The sequence below is a fragment of the Tursiops truncatus genome, chromosome 12 (genome assembly GCF_011762595.2).
Source record: "Tursiops truncatus isolate mTurTru1 chromosome 12, mTurTru1.mat.Y, whole genome shotgun sequence".
Taxonomy (NCBI): Eukaryota; Metazoa; Chordata; class Mammalia; order Artiodactyla; family Delphinidae; genus Tursiops; species Tursiops truncatus.
In genome coordinates this window covers 37,675,467-37,692,537 of record NC_047045.1, presented here as the reverse complement: position 1 = coordinate 37,692,537, position 17,071 = coordinate 37,675,467, and the positions used below count along the sequence as shown (strand labels likewise).

The 17,071-nt window shown below is 40.4% G+C and overlaps 2 protein-coding genes across 11 annotated transcripts in view; one reads left to right on the top strand and one right to left on the bottom strand.

Moving 5' to 3' along the window:
• The window catches only part of QRSL1 (glutaminyl-tRNA amidotransferase subunit QRSL1), a 32,596-nt gene extending 20,077 nt beyond the window's left edge, over positions 1-12,519 (bottom strand). The window contains exons 1-4 of one of the 3 annotated variants that reach the window (XM_004323893.4): positions 12,365-12,519; positions 3,284-3,443; positions 2,643-2,741; positions 1,073-1,169 (exon numbers count right to left, since the gene is read on the bottom strand). In XM_004323893.4, coding sequence (XP_004323941.1) covers positions 1,073-1,169; positions 2,643-2,741; positions 3,284-3,443; positions 12,365-12,388 — 380 coding nt within the window. In that variant the 5' untranslated portion in view covers positions 12,389-12,519. Of the gene's footprint in view, positions 1-1,072; positions 1,170-2,642; positions 2,742-3,283; positions 3,444-12,266 lie in introns of all 3 variants that reach the window. The other 2 variants (XM_073789474.1, XM_073789473.1) reach the window with 2 other exon arrangements.
• Positions 1-17,071, top strand: part of RTN4IP1 (reticulon 4 interacting protein 1) — a 126,598-nt gene that overhangs the window by 54,195 nt on the left and 55,332 nt on the right. For 6 of the 8 annotated variants that reach the window (XR_002175230.3, XR_002175231.3, XM_033867591.2 and 3 more), the window contains exon 1: positions 12,577-13,276. The exons of 1 other annotated variant lie outside the window; for it this stretch is intronic. Coding sequence is in view for 4 of the 7 variants with exons in the window: in XM_033867591.2 (XP_033723482.1) it covers positions 13,003-13,276 (274 nt within the window). In the remaining 3 variants the exon portion in view is untranslated. Of the gene's footprint in view, positions 1-12,576; positions 13,277-13,333; positions 13,353-17,071 lie in introns of those variants that run through there. One more of the 8 variants, XM_019929519.3, reaches the window with a different exon arrangement.

Genomic DNA, 17,071 nt, shown 5'->3' with positions numbered 1-17,071 from the left:
ACACAGATCAAAACAGAATCCAGAAATGAACCTATATATGTGTTCAACTGATTTTTTTTTAATTAATTAATTTATTTTTGGCTGCATTGGGTCTTTGTTGCTGTGCGCGGGCTTTCTCTAGTTGCAGCGAGCGGGGGCTACTCTTCATTGCAGTGCACGGGCTTCTCATTCTGGTGGCTTCTCTTGTTGCGGAGCACAGGCTCTAGGCACGCAGGCTCAGTAGTTGTGGCGCACAGGCTTAGTTGCTCCGGGGCGCGTGGGATCTTCTGGGACCAGGGCTCAAACCCGGGACCGCTGCATTGGCAGGTGGATTCTTAACCACTACGCCACCAGGGAAGCCCCTGTTCAACTGATTTTTGCCAAAGGAATCAAAGTAATTTAATTTGAATTCTTATACAGATAGTCCCAGATCTATAGGACAGACATATGTAAAAAAACTGAACTCTGGCTTTCTTCATATCATGTACAAAATAATTAACTCAACTGGATCACAAGTTTAAATGTAAGAACTGAAACTATAAAACTTCTAGGAGAAAACATAGGATAAAAACCTTTATGACCTTGGGAAAGGTAACAATTTCTTTGAAAAGACAAAAACATAAGTCATTAAAGAAAATGATGAACTGGACTTCATCAAAATTAGAAACTTTCACTCTTTGAAAGGCATGTTCAGAGAATGCAACGACAAGCCAGAGATTCAGAGAACATATTTTCAAATCACCTATCTGATAATGGACCTGAATCCAGAATATATGGAAAAAACTATTATAACTCAGTAAGAAGACAAGGCAACTTTTAAAAAAGGGCAAAAGATTTGAATAGATACTTCACTGAAGATATATGGGTAGCAAAATAAACACATGGTGTTTAACATCGTTAGTCATCAGGGAAATACAAATTAAAACTAAAATGAGATATGACCTATTAGCAGAACAAAATCTCATGGAGGGTCTGAGAAACTGGCATTAGAGTCCTCAAGAAATCACCTCACTACTTTTAGGTACCTACACTTAATGAAATTAAAGATGCAGATGAAAGAAATACAAGAAGAGAAAATTTCAATTTTACTTACCCCATAGCAAACTCATCTAAGTTTGTTTTTCCCATTAGTAGAGCTCCCTGATCCAACAACTTCTGAACTACTGTAGCATTGTAAGGTGGTACATAACCTGAAAAAAATTCAGTTATTTTCTTCTTTTTTAAAAAAATTGAGGTATAACTGATTTATAATGTTATATTACAGGTGTACAACATAGTAATTCAAAAATTTTATAGATTATACTCCATTTAAAGTTATTATAAAATGTTGGAATTTTATGATAAAATTCCCTGTGCTGTATAATATATTCTTGTAGCTTATTTTATACACAGTAGTTTGTACCTCTTAATCCCCTCCCCTACCTTGCCCCTGTCCTCTTAAAAATTCAGTAATTTTTATCATAGGAAAGAAAACAGGGAACACGTAAATCATATACAAGAAACAAAATTTTAAACTGCAATTAAGCAATTCATATTGACATGTTAATTATTCCTAATTTAAGTAGTAGGTTGTACTTTCTTCTGAAAGTTAATTTTTTCTACTGCTAATTGCTATATGTTTTCCAAAGAAAGTCTATATATTCTGTCTTTACATCCTAAAACAATTGACTTTTAACAGTTAGTACTACAAAGTATTGACTGAGATGTACCCAATTCATTTGAAACTAATCACAAATCATTATTTTGCTCATTGTACTTGACTTTCTCTTCTCAGATGTGCAAATACCATGGTAATTTTTATCCATTTCCAGCAGGAATAGATCTTCATTGTCAATTAAAATTTCCTCTATCTAGTGTATATTCCCAGACAATTAACAAGTCTACCTATCAGAGGAACTTGGGGCATACACCTCATAGAATGTTAGTTTTAGTGCACAGTACCCTAAATATGCTTTTTCCATTTCTTTTTCCTCCTTGGATCCAAATATCTTGATAAATATGATTCCTTTTTGACCTACTAAACTTTAAAAAATAAAACTAAGCTTCACTATACTAAGTATAGTGATAGATGGAGGAGTCAGGAGATAAAAATAACCAGACAGGGCTTCCCTGGTGGCGCAGTGGTTGACAGTCTGCCTGCCGATGCAGGGGACACGAATTCGTGCCCCAGTCCGGGAAGATCCCACATGCCGCGGAGCGGCTGGGCCCGTGAGCCATGGTCGCTGAGCCTGCGCATCCGGAGCCTGTGCTCCGCAACAGGAGAGGCCACAACAGTGAGAGGCCCGCGTACCGCAAAAAAAAAAAAAAAACCAGACAGTAGATGCTAATAAATCCTCATACCATTTGCAAAAGAGGGGGAATGACAGCCACTTTATACTTATTTCTGTGTTACCAACGAGTGGGTGTTAGAGGTCACTTAGCATGTTTGTGGTCAGTTATCAAGTCTTCCTAAGTAGGATGCATCCATTAAGCAGGCCTACCCCTGAAGAATAATTTTGCATTCTGAAAGAGCAAATAGTAAAAAGGTAATATTCTACCCTAAGTTATTTCCTTTGCAAATATAATCAGTCTGAGAATATCTTTGTGCTTTAGTATCTTATCTTTAATTTAAACTGAAAAATACCTAGTTTTATAAAACAATGCTCCGGTCAGTTAAACTTTACCTTTCAGCATGTTTGACGCACATGTTGTCTCAATGCCGGCCGTGCTAAAGTTGTCTTTTACCGCAACAGGAATTCCATCTAAATCCCCAAGTGAGTGACCTGCATTAAAAAGCCAAAAGAATAGAAGAAATACTGGGTTGGCCAAAAAGTTTGTTAGGGTTTTTTCATAGCATCTTATGGGAAAAGCCAAATGAACTTTTTGGCCAACCCAGTATCTAGTTCAAAATACAGATATTAATAATAGTTATTAAAATAACTACTAGTTTTTGCTAAAGATACATCTTCAGAAATCAAATTTGTGTTAGAAATTATTACAGTTGGACATTATACCCGTTAGCCTCATTTTTATTATACCTCATGGCCAGTTCTTTTATGTATGTATATATTTATTTATATTTAAAAAATTTTTTGGCCATGCCGGCTGGCTTTCAGGATCTTAGCTCCCCGACCAGGGACTGAACCTGGGCCCCCAGCAGTGGAAGCTCGGAGTCCTAACCACTGGATCGCCAGGGAATTCCCCAGTTCTTTAAATAAGGGAATTTCTTATGTTTAAAGCTCCACTTGCCAAATGGAGACTGCTACATCCAATTAAACTCTTTCTCTTGGGATGTCACAATTAAGTATAATTCAAAGTAATTTACCTTTCTTATATCTTTTCTCTGATTCTTCAGCTTGCTTTAAGGCCACCTCTTCTGATACAGTAATGTAAGCATTTAGAAACTTGGTCTTCTTGATAAGGGAGAGACATCTTTGACAGAGCTCAGTTGGAGTAACTTGGCCTTGTTTCAGTGCCGCAGAAACCTAGAGTATACACAATTCAAAAACCCTTTGCCAAGTCTGCAGAAGTTTCAAATGTTACACTGAGGCGTACAGATAGAGTGGTTGAGTATAAAAATTTAAAGTGAGGCTTGGATTCAAAACCAGGAGAACCTATCAAGTCTATACTTACTTAGGGTGGTGAATAAGGGTAACATTGGTCAGCTGAAAGATGGGTTGGAGGACACCACAGTCATAGCCCTAGCTGAGGAACTCTACGTCAGGCTTGAACAAACAAGATCGCTGGTTTAGGTAAGCCGCCCTGTCTAGGAGAAGGAGAGGCCCAGTGTGGGTGAATCATGGGTTAGGGTAGATAGTGTACAGAGAGAAGCTTAGCTGCAACACAGGCCATCCACAGTGCAAAAAACAGAATGAACTAGACAAGGCATTACAGGACTTTATGGCCCCAAATAAGTGATCTTTATTAAATAGACCTTTTTATCTATTGGAGAATTCAAGCAAGAGCCACTACAAATTGAGAGAAATGCTTGTAAAATATGGGTTCAAAAGCCAACTAAAAACAAGCTTTTCTAAAACTCTGTCTTTGATGCATTAGGAAGGCTAGTAAAGAACGCGTTAAAATAAACTGCACTTCAAGTGACCAGACCTTGCATATTGACAGTAAGTAAAGCCTAAGGTGAAGTGATGACTTGTAATACTTCCTGCAGGAAGTAATAATAAATACTTACTAATTGAATAAAAGGAATGAATAACAAGAAGTCAAAGATGATACCAAGTCTTTAGAGACCATCTGAAAAGAGTTGGATAAGATGGTAGCTCAGACAAGGGGGATGGGGGGAAAAGTAACATTTTCTGAATATTTACCAAGAGCCAGGCACTGTTGTTGCTTTAGATTCATTATTACTTTATTTAGCCCTTAAAACAACCACTTAGGGCTTCCCTGGTGGCACAGTGGTTAAGAATCCGCCTGCCAATGCAGGGGACACGGGTTCGAGCCCTGGTCCGGGAAGATCCTACATGCCATGGAGCAACTAAGCCCGTGCGCCACAACTACTGAGCCTGCGCTCTAGAGCCAGCAAGCCACAACTACTGAGCACGTAAGCCACAACTAGTGAAGCCCGTGCACCTAGAGCAACAGAAGCCACCGCAATGAGAAGCCCACGCACTGCAACGAACAGTAGCCCCCGCTCCCTGCAACTAGAGAAAGACTGTGCACAGCAACGAAGACTCAATGCAGCCAAAAAATAAATAAATTTATTAAAAAATCAAAAAAACCCCAACCACTTAAGTTAGGTATTATTAACCTCATTTTATAGATAAAGAAACTGAAGCTAAGAGAGGTTAAGTGATGTGTCCAAAGTCACAGAAATAGTAAAGAGTAACTTAACAGGTAGTAATATTAAAATTTAACAGGTAACTAACTGCTCCTTCACCATTTCTCTCTGCACCAGTGGAAGCTTAGCTTGTCCTGTATGCTGACTGTACTTCCACGTGTCCTATATGCATCAAGCAATAGGAATTTGCATTTAGGGGAAAATCTGCAAATGATCTGCTCTAGGCTGTTGAATAAATCATCAAAGTGGTGGTATTCTTAGGTCTGAGGGTTTTAAGCCAGAAAAGCAGTGCAAATAGGCCATTGAGAGGACCCCTAACGCTGATGCACAAGAGGAGGAAAGGGCTGCCATGGGGATGCTGGGGGAGGGGTTCAGAATGGGGAGGGGGCAGCTGGGCTCAACTTAAAGGAGGTAACCTAGCAACAAGAAGAGATATTTCTGTTGAACGGTTTGTATGAGATGTAAACTCTTCAGAAGAGAGAAACTGGAGAAAAAGAAACGACAGCAGTGTATTGTAATGTTGTAAACATGGAGTGGGCTTATGTAAATAGGCTGAGTGCAAGCGTCAGAACTAGCAAAAACGGAAAGCTAGAGACACAGAGAGGTATATAGACAGGCCTACCCCGGAGCAAAATTATAAAAATGAGGAAAATTATGCCTGCCATTTTCTCTTCTTCTTTGTCTCCCTTCAAGTCCCCTAATGCCAAGTTGTCTTCTGACTTGCCAAGTGATATGAGAATAAGAGGTAAGGAACTGCAGTTATGGTTACAAGGGCAAGAAATGAGACTGTCTGGGAGCATTCTTTTTCTTTATTTATTGAAGTATAGTTGATTTATAATGTTGTGTTGGTTTCAGGTGCAAAGCACAGTGATTCAGTGATACATACAAATATATCTATTTTTTCCAGATTCTTTTCCCTTATAGGTTATGACGTAGTATTGAATATAGTTCCCTGTGCTATAAAGTATATAGTTACCTATCTTATATATAGTAGTGTGTATATGTTAATCTCAAGCTCCTAATTTATCCATCTCCCCCACACCCCTCCCCTTTGGTAACCATAAATTTGTTTTGTCTGCGGGTCTATTTCTGTTTTGTATATAAGTTCATTTGTATAATTTTCTTTTTTTGTAGTTTCTACATATAAGCAATATCATATATTTGTCTTTCTCTGTCTGGCTTACTTCACTTAGTATGATAATATCTAGGTCCATCCATGTTGCTGCAAATGGCATTATTTCATTTTTTATGGCTGAGTAATATTCCATTGTATATATGTACCACATCTTCTTTATCCTTTCATCTGTTGATGGACATTTAGGTTGTTTCCATGTCTTGGCTATTGTAAATAGTGCTGCAATGAACATTGAGGGGTGTGTATTTTTTCGAATTATGGTTTTCTCCAGATATATGCCCAGGAGTGGGACTGCAGATCATACGGTAGCTCTATTTTTAGTTTTTTAAGGCCGCGTCCTACTGTTCTGGGAGTACTCATTTTATTTTTTATTTATTTTTAAAAAATTGTATTTATTTTCTTTATTTTGTTCGGCTGCGTTGGGTCTTAGTTGCAGCACGCTGGGTCTTTGTTGAGGCGTGCAGGATCTTTCGTTGCAGCGTGGGCTCTTCCTTGTGGTGCACGTTTCTCTCTAGTTGTGGTGCGCGGGCTTCTCTCTAGTTGTGACATGCACAGGGTCCAGAGCACATGGGCTCTGTAGTTTGTGGCATGCAGATTCTCTCGTTGGGGCACGCAAGCTCAGTAGTTGTGGCGCGTGGGCTTAGTTGCCCCGTGGCATGTGGGATCTTAGTTCCCCGACCAGGGATGGAACCTGCATCCCCTGCATTGGAAGGAGGATTCTTTACCCTGGACCACCAGGGAAGTCCTTGGGAGTACTCATTTTATTTTATTTTTTATTTTTTTTATTTTTTTATTTTTTATTTTTTTGGGAGTACTCATTTTAAATGGTAATCTTTGTTAGGATCATTTTTAGGAAATTTAGATTTGACAACCTCAATAAGGGTATTGGAGAAGAGAAATGAAAACAAAGATGCTAATTAGCTAGAATGGATTAGATGTAAGGATTATGACATAAAAATAGTACAGCTCTCCTGGAGCAAAACTAAAGGTATCATATCTGAATATAAGATGAAATCAACTAGAAAAGTTTTCTCTTCCCTCTTTTCTCAAAACCCCCAGCTCATCTGAAGCACAGGCCTTGAAGGAGATTATATAACTCTCCCTGGTGTGTTAATCTACAGTCTTCCTGATACTCCTTTTCATTCACTGAAGTTTTTAGCAGCTGGTTTGCTGTAATCTTCTTTTCTATGGCTCCTATTGCTCTTTTTGTTGACTTCAAAATTCAAGTCAGGTACACGGACACCAGGCCTCTCCGTTCCTGACCTCACTTCACACAAACTCTTCCGTCACCTCACCCCAGTTACCGGCTCACATGGTCATTAGCCCAGACTATATCATTACCAACATCTGTATCATCTCCCAAACCTCAGTTCTAATTATCCCACATCTCGTCCCCTGAGCTCATTTACTCTACTACCCACATGGTCAGCAAAAAATCGGGGAACAGGGACTTCCCTGGTGGCGCAGTGGTTAAGAATCCGCCTGCCAATGCAGAGGACATGGGTTTGATCCCTGGTCCAGGAAGATCCCACATGCCATGGAGCAACTAAGCCCGTGCGCCACAACTACTGAGCCCACGCTCTAGAGCCTGCGAGCCACAACTACTGAGCCCATGTGCCACAACTACTGAAGCCTGTGTGCCTAGAGCCCGTGCTCTGCAACAAGAGAAGCCACCACGATGAGAAGCCCTCGTGCTGCAACAAAGAGTAGCCCCTGCTCACCGCAACTAGGGAAAAGCCCACGTGCGACAATGAAGACCCAACACAGCCAAAAATAAATAAATAAATGTTAAAAAAAAAAAAAAAAGAAAGAAAGAATACGGGGACCTCAGTCCTACAACCACAAAGAAATGGATTCTGCCAACCAGTGAGGTGGAAAGAGGATCCCAAGGCATCCAAAGAGACTGCGGCTCTGGCTGACACCTTGATTTCAGCCTTGTGAGACTCTGAGTAGAGAACCCAGCTACTCCATTCCTGCATTCCTGACCCACAAAACTGTGAGACGATAAGATTGTGTGTGTGTTTTAAGAATGTGTTATTTTAAGCTGAAAAGTTTATACTAATTTGTTACACAGCAGTAGAAAAGTAATATACCTTCTTAGAAAAATTAAGAAATCTCCCTCAGGAACCATTCTTCTTAGAAAACAGGGGAAGAGAAAACTGTAAATACATATAATCTAGTAATTTTGTCACTGTAACAAAATTAGTGTTAATAATGGCACTTGGTTCTAGGCATTATCCTAGATGTTTTGTATTTCATTTAATCTTCATATCCACACTAAGAGGCTGATATTATTTCCATTTTACAGATAAATTACTGAAGTTCCTGCTTAAAATCACATAGCTAGGAAGTAGCAGAGCTGGGATTCAACCAAGGCCTGATCTTGTTTCCAAAGCCCATGCTCTGGACCACTATACTCTACTACTTCTCTATGCAGGCTGTTACAGCATTTACTCCTCTGTAGCAAAGAGAGAACATTTTGTTAACTTTACAGATAGCATCAAAGCTTCACTTAGGAAAAGAACTGTCTTTCAAAAGAAAAACTGTCTTGATAAATGCTGAAGGTATAGAAGAGCCCTTGAAAGCTGAGTGTCTGGTTGACTGGTACTCTCTTTAACACACTCATTTAACATTCATGCTTTTTGTCGCCATTGTTCCAAGAAATAGCACATCAAGATCACCAGTAACCTCCACATTCCTAAATCCAGCAGTCATGGCCCAGTCCAGCAGCACTCAGCATTCAACACAAGACATCACTCCCTCCTTGAAGCACTTCTTTTTCACTTGTACTTCGGGACACCAAGCCATCCTGGTTTTCCTCTTGCCTTACTGGCCACTCCTCCAAGTCTCCTTTGCGGGCTCTGCTTCCTACCGCTGACCCCTAAATGTTGGAAAGTTTTAGGCCGTGTTCTATATTTACACTCAGATCTCATCTGACCATATAACTTCAATTATGTCCTCTACTCTGGACAATTTATATCCTCATACCTAGCTTCTTTCTTGATCTCCACGTTCCTATATCCACCTGCTTAACTGACATCTTCACTTGGATATCTTTAGAAGCATCTCAAAATTAACATGTCTTGATAACTTTCTCCTCACAACATGCTCCCTGTAGAGTCTTTCCCATCTTGATAAATGTTACCATTTCTCCAATTGCCCAGGCCCCAAACCTAAGCATCCTCCTTGATTCATCTCTTTTCCCTCAAATCCCATATCCAATCCACCAGAAAGCCATACCTTAAAAAACTAACACCTGGGTTTCCCTGGTGGTGCAGTGGTTAAGAATCCGCATGCCAATGCAGATGACATAGGCTTGAGCTCTGGTCCAGGAAGATCCCACATGCCGTGGAGCAACTAAGCCCGTGAGCCACAACTACTGAGCCCATGTGCCACAACTACTGAAGCCCACGTGCCTAGAGCCTGTGCTCCGCAACAAGAGAAGCCACCGCAATGAAGCCCGTGCACCGCAACGAAGAGTAGCCCCTGCTCGCTGCAACTAGAGAAAACCTGCAGGCAGCAACGAAGACCCAGCACAGCCAAAAATAAATAACTAAATAAAATTTTAAAACCCCAAAACAACAACAACAAAAAACTAACACCCACTTTGCATTACCTCTCCTCCCATCACCCTATCCATGCTGCCATCAGCTCTTGACAATGCAACGACCTTCTAACTGGTCTTCTTCTTCCCTATTTGCTTTCCTATAGACCATAATCCTGAATAACCTGAAGGAGCTTTTTAATTTTTAAGTCAGATCATGTCCAAAGACTCACAACTTCCCAGAGGATCTGCATTACATTTAGAATAAAATCCACGCTCCTTAACATGGCCGGAAAGGTAATCCGGCTCCTCCTTATCTATAACCTCATCTCCCACTACTCTTCTCGTTCAGTTCTCTTGGGTCTGCTGGCCTTCCTGCTATTCCTTGACCACATCAAGTTTGCTCTTGCTTCAGAGACATTGCACTTTTATTCTTTCCTCTGCCTGGAACACCCTTCTCCCAGATCTTCCCAGGGCTCACCCTTCTCACCCTTCAGGTCTCTACTAAATATCACCCACTCAGTCAGCGAAACCTTCCTTGACCACTCTATCTAAAACATCCATCTCTCCAACTAATTCGCACACTATAGCCTGCTTAACCTTTTTTCATAGCACCTACACTACCTGAAATTCTATTATTTACTTAAACAAAGAAACTTATTTAATGCCTGCTTCCCCACAAAAATGTAGGCTTCATGAGGGCAGGAATTACTGTCTTCAATGCTAATCCCCAGTGTCTGGAACACAGAGGTGCTCAATAAATGTTAACTGAATGAATAACTGAGTTGTTTAAAATTTGGAGGCTATTTTCCCATAGAACAGTAATTAAATGTTCTTAGGCTAGACCCCCAAGAAGGCTACTGGATATATAATTAACTTTCTTTAATATAACAGTAATCATTTAATATAACTTTAGGGTTAATAATATTAGCCTGGCATCTGGTTCCTAGAAACACTGGGATCACGCCACAAGAAAGGAAGGTGAAAGTAAGACTCTTCCCCCTTACTGAGTGTACCTGGGTAAAATTTACAAGTAGCAGGTATACCTCCTATTTGGCATTTTACCTCCTTTTAGTGCTTCCTCCTAGGGCTCCCCTACTGCCCTAAGCCTCCACTTAGGCCCCCCAAATTGTCTCAAAATGCCATAGTTTCCAGCCCCTCCCTCAATCCCCTCCCCCGCAAAATTTTCCCTTTCCTTAACTGATTATCTCAGCCAGGGTGTGATGGAGAGAAATCTGATTGAACTATAATAATTCACAACAGTGGATAAATAAATCATTCACCCTTCCCAAGCATCTTTACATATTTAAAATAGAATGTGTACTAAATTAATTAATCTCTAATTGGTAGAATTTAGGGCATTGGTACAATGATATGGAAAGAACAGAGTGGACAGAAGATATATTATGGGCTGGGAAAATAAGCAAATAATGTTTTCCACACAATAGGCATCGATAAATATCTGTTAAAAGAGTGATTAAGTGAAAGTAATCATGCCAAGGCAATTTCCTCACTACCCTTGGGTCAGCTTCCCTTTTCCCCCTTGAGGTAAAAGTTGTTTCTGACAATGGCTCACTGGACATTAGGAAGGGGTGGCACAAAAAAGGTAGTGTTGGGGGAAAGGGCAGAAAAAGAAAATACCGTATTTTTTTAGGTTATATTTCATTTTAAAACAAGTTTGGAGTTAAAAATTTTTTAATTTTTAAAAACATTGGATTCTTCACTGACAGTATACAAGATACAATTTAGGATAATAAAACAAAAATGTATTTAGGGGAATAACTATTATTTAAAACCTGTGGATTTAAAGTTCTCATAATTTACAGCTTTCTAAAAGGCTGCCAGCTGGAAAAAGAAAAAAAAGACTTCCCAGGTGAAGATACAAATGAAGATGGAAGACGGGGGACGTCCTCAATTGCTACTTATCAGCAGAATCACCTGGAACCCAAGTTAAACCATACACTCTGGGCCTTACCATACTAACCTTCCTGAGTCGGACACAGCTATAGTTTTAAGGCGGGCCGAGGTGATTCTGATAGCAGTGGGCCTGCACACAGCTCTGCAGGTTGAGAGATCAGAAAGCAAGGAGATCGGAACTAAAGCCCTAACAGCAGGGATAAAGTGAGAGAACAGATCCCAGACATAAGTTCAAAAGAGAACTAACACGGTTTAGTGACTTACTGGATATTACCTATGAAGAAGAATCTAAGGGCACCTGGGATAACAGTTGTGCCGCTAAAAACAGACTATTAAGAATTCCATAATTAGGTTTTTGTTTGTCTTTTATGATGGAGATTGAGACGCAAGAGGTGATTCTGTTACAAGGATGAAGTCAGCTTTGGTTAGATTCATCAAACTCTTGTGGGAGTTTTGGAAGAGATGTCCATTAGACATTCACAAATATAGCCTAGAGTTCAAAAACGATGTCCAATTAATGGAGACACGGGTAAGAGAATCATTGGTATCTTGGTGGTAGTTGAAGCTTGAATATGTCCAGGAGGGAAAAAAGCTAAGAATCACTAGTTTGGCTTTTGCAAGGGTCAGATTTGCGGGCTTCTTAGTGAGGACTGCATCAGATGTGTGTAGCGGACAAGAGAGACTGACGTGGACCAGCCAAATCCCCCATATCTGGCTGAGACCGGCCAGGGCCCCACGCAGCCAGGGCGAACGAATAATCGAGAGAAGCCACTGTTCCCTTCCACCCCACAGCGCGGCGGTGCAGAAGCCTCCCCCGCGGAGATCCTAATTCCTGAACGGATATAAGGAGCACAGCCTAAGAACCCGGCGGTCCGAATCCCCCACCAAGTTCCAGGGAAGGAAGCGGCGAGGCTGACCAAGATGCACGCCGGCCGGGGGACGCCACGTCCACGTGAACAAGGACTCCGCGAATCTTCCCGACCTCCCTGGGCCCTCAGCAGACAATTCCACTCACTTCTCGGAGGGTCCGGCCCAACATGGTCCTCGTGTCCCACCCGCCACCACATGGGCTTGGTGTCAAGGAGGAAAAAGAAAGGTCAGCTGCCGCTGCCGGTATTACATGGGCGCAGCCATTTCCCAGCGAACCTGTCAGCACCGAGTACTCAGATTGGTCGAATTGCAGCCCGAGGAAAATGATCTTTGCACGCGATTGGCTGGCGCCGCTAAGGAAGTCCTGCGGGGAAGAAGAGCTGGTGGCAAGGAGACTCCGGGGGTCGCGGCGGGAGCCTGGAAGTGTGTGAATTTCTCTGACATCCGAATCGCGAGCGGAGTCGGCTTGTCCCGCAGAGAGCTCCCGGGACAGGGCAGGATTCCAGCGGTTTTGTTTTTGTTTTTAAGGGGAGGGGGTGTAAGGGAGGAGGAGAATGGACAGAATACTGGCCGGAATGTTAATTGGAGCATTTCAGATGTGAAGAGTAGAGTAGTTCCGTACTCTTCTTTCTTCAGTTGCTCCATTAGTCTAACTTCATTTTTGAATTCTCAACTTTGAAACCGGCCAGAGTGTTTGGCAGAATTTGACCGAATTCAGGTGTGAGGGTTTGAGCCAGTATAAGTGCCTTTCAATTAGGGCACGCAATTCAACCACTGTTTACGATGGGATTTCTGAAGACCTGTGTACTTAGAAGAAATGCATGCACTGCGGTTTGCTTCTGGAGAAGACAATTTATACAAAAGCCTTCAGTTAGAAAGATTAGTACTACCTCTCCAAGGAGCACTGTCATGCCCGCTTGGGTGATAGATAAATATGGGAGTAATGAAGTGCTTCGATTTACTCAGAACATGATGATACCAATGATACACTATCCAAATGAAGTCATTATCAAAGTTCACGCTGCGAGTATAAATCCTATAGATGTTAATATGAGAAGTAAGTTTCAAAAGACATTCCTCAATTACCTTTTTTTTTTTCTTCAGACAATCTCATCAGGGATTAGTTTTAAAAGGTCAGTTGTTATTGACTACACTTGTTTGGTTAACACAAAGAAATTGTTTAGGGTTTTGACAGTATCTCAGTATATATTATTTACAAAATTTTTGAAATTGCAATGTCTACGGTATGCTTTAATCTTTAACAAAATATAAGTTTGAATTGCTTCCAATACTACCTAAAAATGTAAATTGGGACTTGAGAATTGTATCCACAGCTAACTTTGTGGTACACTCTCCTGGGAACTTTGTGATATTCTGAGGTCCATCACAGGTTTTAGAGGTATGCTTATGTTTTCATATCAGTTCAGAATTAGCATTTCCATAGTAATTTTTATTTCCCTCCCACTAATCACAGCTTTGTTTAATGGTCCAGTGGACAAAGCAGCAGAACAGGATGCCAGGATATAGATACAGTACTTTCCTCATTTTTGCTGTTGCATTCTGCAAAGTTAAAATATACTTTTCTGTTTTGCGCCATCCTCAATGGGAATAATGTTATCTTAATTTCTGCTGGTGGATATTGACAAAGCTTGGAGAGTACTGTATTCCTTATGCAATTATTATAGTGCTGAAAAGATTGATTACCATTTGTGAATTACTTTAACTTTGGAAAATAATGACAAAAAAAATGAGCAATTGAAATGTGGCTAGTGTGGGATGTACAGTTAGTGTAAAATATACACTAGATTTCAAAGGCTTAGAAAAAAATGAATGTAAAATATCTTATTAATAATTTTATGTTCATTACATATTAACCTGATATTATTTTGGATATATTAAGTAAAATATTAACATTAATTTCACTTCTTTCTTTTTATAGTGGCTACTAGAAAATTTTAAGTCAGATATGTGGCTTGCATTATATCTATTGGACAGTGCTGATCTAGACATGTGAGGAATAACTGATACGTATTTCTTTGTGGGGAGGGAGTTTGGGGAAAGACTTGGACTCAAAATGTAGCTGGAGAGGTCTATTAAGAATTAATTGAAATGACTTGATGATGATTGCCTCATGAAATACACATTTGTATTCTTTTTGTTCGCTTTAAAGTAATAATTGCTATTACTAGTTGGGCATATTGTTTCAGTTTATTACATTTACATTGTGCATGAAGATAATGTAGTTTTTATCAGAATTATCTTTAAGTGGTAGATTTATACCCAGTGAGCATTATGTTTTTTTCATTTCCTTGATTATAAGCTCTTTGTAGGTAGATCCCATGCCCTGTCAACTGTAGCCTGTTTCTATGTTTCACATGTGTAGTTGTCATTCAGTCTTTTTTTCCTTTTTTTTTTGCGGTACATGGGCCTCTCACTGTTGTGGCCTCTCCTGTTGTGGAGCACAGGCTCCGGACGCGCAGGCTCAGCGGCCATGGCTCACGGGCCCAGCCGCTCCGCGGCATGTGGGATCCTCCCAGACTGGGGCACGAACCCGCGTCCCCTGCATCGGCAGGCGGACTCTCAACCACTGCGCCATCAGGGAAGCCCAGTCATTATTTTTAATGTCATTTTATATTTTCATTCTAATTTAAGGTTACAAACTAAAATAAGTGGTTTTCATCTTCATTTAGGTCTGTTAACTTTTCGTTTCTTTGAATGCACATGCACAGTTTGTATCGTGTACATTTTAACTTCAGTAGAATGGCTGCATCTGGACTTTCTAGGCTGCTATTTAATGTAATATTATAACACATTTTACTTTTATATAGTATTCTTGAGACATCTTAGTTTTTTTATGACTTGAGTGGGTAATATTATTTGCAAGTTATCCTCTTTATTTCCTGCTCATGAATTCTTTTTGGAGAATGTGTGATTATCGTTGCGGAAGATACCTGAAATATGGGGAAATAAAATAATGATTATAAGATCGTAAAGTGTAGGGAGCAGTTATTTCCCTTGATGAGAAAGCAAGGACGTGTCTGTTTTGAAAGATGAAAGCCAGCTGTTTTTCTGGAGATGTCCACTATTGTTGGACATAAAATCATAAATCATATAAATGGCTAATGAATAATCTTAAAATAGAAAAAAAATACAGCCGACAGCATCATACCAGCAAAGTTTGGTTTCTTTAGATGGAATTAAAGCTTTTAAAACGGAGGGCAGATTTAGGATTTTCCAAACCACTCCAACTCTGAACCAAACTGGTCACCTCTAAGAATGGGACAGAGCTCCTAAGGGTTCCCATTCATTGTGTCAACAAGCAGGTTCTCAGTTCCTAACTACCAGCTGTTTCTGGATTTGGGGCTAGTTTAGCTGGTACCAATGAGCCAGAGTTAATGCAGGTGATATCGAGGTGACCAAGAAAACAACCTTGCCCTGCAGGCTGTGTAGCTTAGAGAGGACTGAAGATTTTTTTTTTTTGCAGCTCTGAAACAGCAGCTAAAATTTGACATAGCTAAATGCCCGCTTCTGTTGATCAAACCACATAGGAATTTCAGTGAATAATTGTTTAATTGTGTTTGAGAGTGGAAAAGGAATGTAAGACAGGAAAGTAAAATGTGACTTTTGTGAGTATTACATGTGAAGTTTTTCTTTCCCCTGATAGAATGCACTCGTAACCAGCCAGCTGGCAAGTATGTAATATTGGCATGGTGGCCATCAGCTTAGATTTTCTGGGACTTTCCCAACTTTCAAACACTTTCTTCCATGTGTCTTGATTTTTATTAAAAACAACTTCTGCAAGCTACCCTCCTGTCAGCCTCTCTCCCTGTATCCTCTACCTCCTGCTGCATGGATTAACTGTCATTGCTCTCATCTAAGCCCAGCTCTCCACCTGGGTTCTAGACCCCATGCCCTCTCACCCACACAGGAGCATTGTTTCAGCAGTTCTCTCCTGCATCTTCAGTCTTTTCCTTTCCCCTGGATCATTCCCATTGGCATACAAACTTGCTGTTAATTTCTCCATTCTTAAAGAGGAAAAAAAAAACAACCTTAAACATCCTTCCTCTATCGCACTAGTCCCCCTCCAGCCACTGCCCCATTTCTCTGCTCTTCTCTGTAAGCAAAACTATTTGAAAGAGTTGAATATTCTCATGATCTCCAATTCCTCACTCCCATTCTCTCTGTCACCCCATGCCACAGCAACCGCTCCTATGAAGGTCACGAAAGACTGCTGTGTTGTTGGATCTAGTATTTTGTTTTGTTTGTTTGTTTGGGGGGTTTTGTTTTTTAAAAGCCTATTGGCAGCTTTTGACCTTATTTGAAAAACTGTCTTCCCCATCAGCAGTATTTGACTTCTTTAAATGACCCTCTTCTCTTGGCTTTCTGAACACCTTTTCAGTGGCCAAGCCTTCTCAGGCTCCTTTGCTGGTTTCTCCCCATCCTTAGGATTTAATGAGGATGAGTGGGAGAAAAGGGGAGACTTACTGAGTGGCTTAGTGATTCTGGAGCATAAATTGTGGTACATGACACTAGAAAGGTAAGCAGGGTGCTTATCTTGGAGAGCCTTACATAGCAGAAATGTTCTTAGAAGGATGTCGAGCAGAAGAGATGACAACAGTACTTTTGTGTCTTAGAAAAGCCATTTTAGATGTTGAAGCTGTGTAATAAACTACTTTGGATTATCATAGCCAATTTATTTGAACCAAAAAAATACTGATCAGAGGAATGTTTTCAGCTCTGTTTAGCTGATGTTTATGTAAATGTTCTTAAAAATAAAATGATGTATAATAAAGCAGCCAACCTGATTTAACATATCAGAACTGATGCAGCCAAGTGGTTCTTTTCCATTTGG